The sequence below is a fragment of the Pomacea canaliculata genome, linkage group LG2 (assembly GCF_003073045.1).
Source record: "Pomacea canaliculata isolate SZHN2017 linkage group LG2, ASM307304v1, whole genome shotgun sequence".
In the NCBI taxonomy this organism is placed as follows: Eukaryota; Metazoa; Mollusca; class Gastropoda; order Architaenioglossa; family Ampullariidae; genus Pomacea; species Pomacea canaliculata.
In genome coordinates this window covers 28,195,804-28,202,542 of record NC_037591.1, presented here as the reverse complement: position 1 = coordinate 28,202,542, position 6,739 = coordinate 28,195,804, and the positions used below count along the sequence as shown (strand labels likewise).

General features: G+C 40.7%; 1 protein-coding gene across 1 annotated transcript; it reads right to left on the bottom strand.

Moving 5' to 3' along the window:
- Positions 1 to 14: 14 nt before the first annotated feature.
- On the bottom strand, positions 15 to 4,288 carry LOC112557756 (tumor protein p63-regulated gene 1-like protein). The gene is made up of 5 exons (XM_025227781.1): positions 3,939 to 4,288; positions 3,405 to 3,496; positions 2,476 to 2,652; positions 1,305 to 1,536; positions 15 to 1,097 (listed from the first exon to the last, which is right to left on the bottom strand). The coding sequence occupies exons 1-5, from the start codon at positions 4,230 to 4,232 to the stop codon at positions 984 to 986; spliced, it is 909 nt and encodes a 302-aa protein (XP_025083566.1). The 5' UTR covers positions 4,233 to 4,288; the 3' UTR covers positions 15 to 983.
- Between the last annotated feature and the right edge of the window lie 2,451 nt (positions 4,289 to 6,739).

Here is a 6,739-nt window from a genome sequence, read left to right as displayed (position 1 = left end):
GCGGTGAAGTGGCCCGCGACACGGTTGTCCGAAATGGATATGGCCCGCGACACGGCTGTCCCAAATGGATATGGCCCGCGACACGGCTGTCCGAAATGGATATGGCCCGCAGGCCGAAAAGGTTGGGCATCACTGCTCTAGCCTATCTTTAAGCGCTCAAAGTTTTGAAACTAGGTAGAACAGGGGATACTACTGTGGTTTTGTATAGCAATGGAACTTACTCCCCTTTGCCCAACAAGCAGTGACGTCTCTACTTTACAAGTAGGCAAATGCACAGAAGCACAAACGGGTAAGTATGGCAACATGTTTTGATACTCTTACAAGGACATGATATATAGTGACTTGAGATCCATGTGATGTAAATATGTATGAAAAAAAAAACCACATGAAGATCAAAGACATCCACAAGTTATAATGTGACGAAAATAAACTTTCATAGGAGAACCATCCAAATTTTTTTTGTCACAACTGAGTTTGACTTTGAGATATATTGCAGGGTGTGCATTTTTGTTGATGTCACCTTTCCCTCATGTAACCTATTAAGGAAAGTATGTGAATGGAATATCTAATTACATGAACTGTACTCTTTGTTTCTGCAAATTCTGGCAATATACCATCCAAAATATTATGCAAAATCATTTTATGAATTCAGCAAACACGGGTACAATAAACTCCACTTAAAAATTAAATACTCATTTAAATAAATTTGTTAAAAACATAAAAATACTTTCTGTAAAAAGTTCATCGTAACAATTATCACTTCCAAAATATCTTTTTCATAGAATGCATCAATAAATCAACAACCACAAAAATCAATCTGGTAGTCATTGCACTACTCACTATTTCAAACATAGACTGCTCTTTGAATCAAACTGGCAGCTGAACATGACAAAAATTTCCATGTCACAGAACAAAAGTCCCAATCATGGGAAAGGACAAGTCCATCCACCTTGTCACATTAAACACTTCCTTGCAGTAATCTTTTAGAAGCACATGCCATTGCGATCTCGAAAGAAGCCCAGTCCACTCTGATTGAAGACCATGGAAGGCAGACTGGCGTAGCACTCAATCTCAATGGGGCCTTCAAGAACAGTCACCTGGGAAAGACAGGTAAGAAGGATCTTACTTATTTTTGAACTTCACCTTATGTGCTCTTGGAGCATACATGGTCAAAAGAAGAGAAGGTATGGCAAGTCAAAGAAGTACTAATAACCCCTCTAGTTCTTGGCATGAAAGTGCATGGTGTGCGGGTACACAAACAAACACAAGATTAAAATGGGGAAGTAAGTGCAAGTGGGACTCGCCTTTTCATTTGGTCTCCGTACTTCATAGACTTTACTAGTTGCCTGCAGCAAGGACTCGAAGAACTCGTCAACGTTGAATGTGGCGGTCTCATTTTCTTTGGGGTTGTATATAATGGGGTGGTGAGCCAGTGTTATCCAGGGTATGTCAGAGCACCAGGGGTTCCACTTTTGACCAAAGGACAATCCATCACTCTGGTTCCACCTAATCTGAACACCACCATGCTGTCGGTCTCTGGACAACAAATTTATCTTATAATTGCCACATCATAACAAAATAGGTGGAAACAGATAGAAGTATCATGCATCTAATATCCAGAGGAAGATGTCATGACCATTTGTATTTCCTTTCATAAGACAAATATTATCTTAGTATTATCCTTTACATGTTACTTTATTTGGGGATAGGCAACAAAAATATTCATGAAAAAAACAATCCAGCATGACACCCAGTGATACAATAGTAATCTAAAACAAATTCAAATACTACTGAAGCTTATAACTGACAGAAAACTTAAATATTAAGAGCTTACACCCTTGACAAGTGATCTTTTGCAGTATTTTGACCCACAGTTTGGATTTCTCTCCCAGAAACTTACAGCATATACAAACATAAGGCAAAATAGAAGACTGACTCTCTTGGATGTATTTACATTCATGACCCACCACCACAAAATGAATCCTATCTAAACAATTTGAGATTTGAAAAATTTATAGTTAAAATCTATTGGTTTTGAGCTTTCTTTTGATACCAAAATTGTCTTTCTTGTCCTAAAATTGAGAGAGTTATACAGATTTGAAGTGTTCAAGTACACTAGCAGCCATTTTGAAAAAAGCATTTGAATTTCGTCATTTGCCTGCAAAATCAGGGCTGATTGCTATGGGGTACCTTGACTAAAATGTATTTTAAGACCATTTCTCATGTCTCTTTTAACACAACAATGTATTTTTCTGTTAGTTTAATGACAAATAAATTCATTTTCACAAAAAAGTGAAACTGCACAAAGTTGACCCTAATCACCTTTCTGAGCCTCTGCTATTAAACTGCCAAGTGTGAGTCAGGATTAATTTTGTGGTGGCGGGTCATATACATGTATGTGTGTGTGTTTTGTGTGCAGTGAGGTGTTACTAGCTAGAACATGGCACGATAAAAATAATTTTTATTTGAACTCACGGCATGATGGAATAGTTGGGATATTTAAAGTCCCCCGCATGGATAGATTCAATAATGTGAAGCATGATGCGGCGGTACTCGTGCAGTGTTTGTGTGATGAAGTTGAACTTTACCACAAACATGGAGTTGGCTGTCAGAAGAATAATCTTTTCCCTCTCAAAGTCCCAGTGGTCAATCCTGTGACACACATCAACTAAACATGCAGTTGCAAACATCTATGATCTCTTTAGTATTGTTATTGAAAACATTGTGTCCACTTTGAACTGATTGGGCTATCAAAGAAATAATTGTGCAAAAAATACATTTGAAGTAAACAGCTAAAAAAAACCAAAACCTTCAGACAGCCATGTATGCCTGTGATATGTAACAGAATGAGTGGTTGCTCTGCATATCTGCAGTAAACATTGCCGAAAGCACTTTAAAAAAATATGTCAGAATTTTAGAGAGAATCACTGCAAGAAACTGTCAAAGTGTGTCAGGATAACATCAATGAGCTTTTCAAGCTTTTAAATTGGTTGATGATCAGCAGCGTATGCACAGGTATTCTGCTCCAACCCTTTGCATTTTTCTTGAAGTTCAAGTTGAGCATGTACAGTTGAGAAACTATATATAAAAAAGAAACTTTGAACTCTAAAGAAGGAAGAAAAAGATGACTGATACATATTTTGAAAGAGCATTAGGCAATGTTTACTGTAGACATGCAGAGCAACCACTCATTTTGTTATGCATTATCACTGAGAAAAATTACAGACCCATGATGATTTTAATATTTTGGATATAAATCTGTTGCTCCATCTATGCACAATGATAATGTGAACGCACATCCTTTGCAGGTAGGGGTTTCATTCCTGTCTAAAGATGGCTTTTTCGGCTTTTTTTCTGGGCCTAATATAGACTTTGAACATAGACAATAACATATATTCACTTACTCTGTCAGAAGCCATGCACCTAGAAGTTCTCCATCCAACTCTGGCTTGATAATGGTACTGATCTTGTCGACAGCAGTCTGGAAAGAGTTTTCCTGAACACGAAACATACATGTTTAGCTATATATATATACGCACACACATGTATGCATCTCATTTATGTAACACACACACACACCACGAACTTATATTAAATACATGTCCATGCACACACGGAAGGAAGAAACTGAGCTGACGATTGCTGCTACCATAATGTAGTTACTTTGTAGCTCTGGCACTTTATCTGCCATGTTCCTGCTGGCGTACATGTAACATTGACCCACTCTAATATCAGTCTCCATCTATATGCTTGTAAAATGCGCCTTATATTTAGGCCCAAACAAACGAAAACTATGTTGCTATTATTAAACAATATCGAACGGGGCGATGCATTCCTGTCTTTCATATTTTCCAAACACAGCCACATGTGTACCTGTATTTTTACGCCAGATATTTTGGGAAAAAACAAGAAAGCACGATATGACTCAATATAAAAACCTTGTAGCTGAAAAACGAGTTAGCTGATGCATCATTCTTCACAACTCCTGGTTTCATTGACGTGCGGCTAGTGGTGCTCCGAATGCTTTGACGACCGATGACGCTTCCTGGTCGATTTCTTGACAGCCTAGGTTCGACAATCTCGACCTCAGGTACTCCTTGAACATTATGTGTTTCGCTTTCAATATGAAGGGTTGCTCCCTCAAATTCGCCTTCTTGTGGTTGTTTGTCATCATCTAGCGTAGGTACCGTCCTGTCGGTTCCAGCTGCTTCTTCTTGTTGCACGTCCGCCATTTTGAAGCTTGACTACAGTCGATGAGGGATTAATGATCACGTGAAGCTTATCGGCACCGTCTGTGACGTCACAACATGGCGAAATGTCGTCTGCTTCGGGTGTCTGCATGCGTACCTGCGTACCCTTCTCTATCAGTTGTGAATTGTGAACCTGAATTCACTGCAGGACAGAAATCTTGACTGTTCAAAAAAGGCCTTTGATAATGTCGAGACTCTCTTTCCTTCTTTCTTTCACTCATGCTGGCGTCGGGAGGAAGATTCTGGAGGGTTAGGTCCAACATGTCATTTAGACACCTTGTGCAACAATAGGGGGGTGGGGGGAATTGGCGTTTTACGCCGTGTCAGCAACTAAGGCTATATCACGGCAAGCAGCCAGCCCTGTAAACAGATGCCACGTGCAGAGAAAGATCAGCGTGCCCGAGACGAGAAATGAACTCAGGGCAGCCAACCTTCACTGTATTGGTGACAGGCGCTAACAGCGCTAACCGTTGCGCCACCGGACCGCTCTGCAACAATAGGGAAGGTAGACACACCATGGACATTCATAAGTGGATTGCTGTCTGTCTGCCAAGACCAACGCTTAGCCTCTAGCGAAGGAATCCGCTGTTAGTCTCGGCGAACCTAAACAAAGAATGTGAATAAACCGGAAGCTTTGTCGTCTAATGCCTCGTGTTAGCAGTTAACTGGAAAACAAAAACGTCTGCCAGCAGTCCAGTAATACAAGTTAGTGGCCACACTGTGCAGCACTATGGTGGAAATTCCAGGGTTGTGTCCGAATATCATTTTGGTCTTTTAGATCAAAGTCTGTCCACTTTTGTATGTGATCATCTAAGTAGGTAGTTCTTGTTGGACTTTTGCGGTGAGCATTTCTTAAACTCGAATTTACTTAAGAAAAGGCAAACTGAATGATGATGATGATGGAGAGGAGAGATGCAAATACATGTACCACGACGAAAATATTTAAAGTCGGAAAGAGAAAAGATTATTTTGTGTATTTTGACTGAAACGAGGCGAGACAATAGGGTGTGAGGGAGCGTTGAAAATGCGAACGCTACAAGCGAACTGTGTGTATGGCTCACAACTTTTCTCTCATGGTTTTGTGGAGACTGAATTTTTATGGGTTTTGGCAAATTAGTGTCTGAATAAAAGGTCTGCCTTCGGAGGATAGTCTGGTCTGCACCCAAGTCTGTCTGCCTGTCCGGTTGCAGAGGATCACCTGTCTAAAGGTGTGCCTGTCTGCCTGTCATCTCACGCCTGGTTTCCCCGTTCTCAACACATCCCCGTGTCACCGAGTTCCCTGAGATGGTTACTTGCGGGTCCCTGTCCAACGAAGATGGCTCGAGCCTCTCTCAAGGACAGTACCGTGACTATAAGCTTCTCCACGGAAAAGGCAATCTCAATGGTTCCACAGACCGATTGTTCGTCACGATACACCTTAGAGGAACCTGTGTTATTAGGCTTTTAAGAAAAAACACCGCATGGCTTTGGATAATCAGAAGCAGTTTATGACACAGGGCCATAAGCACCGAGGAATATAGATATATTATACAGCACTAGGGAATGTAGACACACATTGAGTAAAAACAATTATGTAGCACTACAGTGAGTCGATAAACACACCTTGACCTACAATAGGGAATTTAGACATATAAGACACATCTTGTGTAACACTTGGGAGTTTTTGGTAGTTTAATGGTGAAAACGAGAGCCTAGAACATAGAGGCATGGCAGAGAAAAAGGTCAGTCGTAGCTGCTTCGGCTGTGAAGTGTTATAGGACGTTCTTGGAGTCTACTTATCATCTTTTACATCCGTTGTACTTGCCCTACACACATCACACATCGAATAATCCCATCTCCACGCCCCTCTATCACTCCACCCTGTCCTACATATCTCCACCTGTCAGAAATCACCAGGGTGAGGACCTGATGGGAAATGTAAACACTCTTATCTTTCATCCTACCTTACCCGGAATATGTACTATGCTTGCTTTATCTTTCCAGATTAAAGACCTGACTTGCAAATCAAAAGAGTTTCGACTACAATGTAGGTGATGGTCAAAACATCGTTTACTACCATCTGCAACCGTCTGCTTCCCTCTCACTCGTCATCTCTTCTTGTGCAATTAAAATCGGTCGCATGAAACCACATAAGACAGAATCGGATTTAAATAGCAGCGCCGAACATTTGCAACAGATATGAATTGGGTGCTTGATCCTTTGTCTGTGCTCTGGCTGCTCTCATGCTGCAATAAATCGTTTGCATTTCGATCTTTACGACCTTTGTGGCCCACTTTTTTCCTATTTTTTGTGGTAACCGCTGAGTGTGCAGATTACGTGATGTATCAGACGTAACTGAAGTTTCTGGGAGGACTTCAGAGGCACGGACAGACAAGAGTTAGCACTAGTGGCACTCTTTTTCCAAGAACTATCGAGTTGCGAGCCTGCACTGATTGTGCTGTTATATGTTGAAATTTAGATAGCTACAGTTAAAAATGAATTCTGTATGT

Bases quoted from the DNA above. Each gene is read 5' to 3' on its own strand.
- LOC112557756 (XM_025227781.1), bottom strand. From the start codon at position 4,232: ATGGCGGACGTGCAACAAGAAGAAGCAGCTGGAACCGACAGGACGGTA. The intron at 3,497-3,938 runs GTTTTTATATTG...TTTCGTGTTCAG, and splicing joins ACTCGTTTTTCAGCTACAAG to GAAAACTCTTTCCAGACTGC. The intron at 2,653-3,404 runs GTAAGTGAATAT...TGTGTGTCACAG, and splicing joins GGTGCATGGCTTCTGACAGA to GATTGACCACTGGGACTTTG.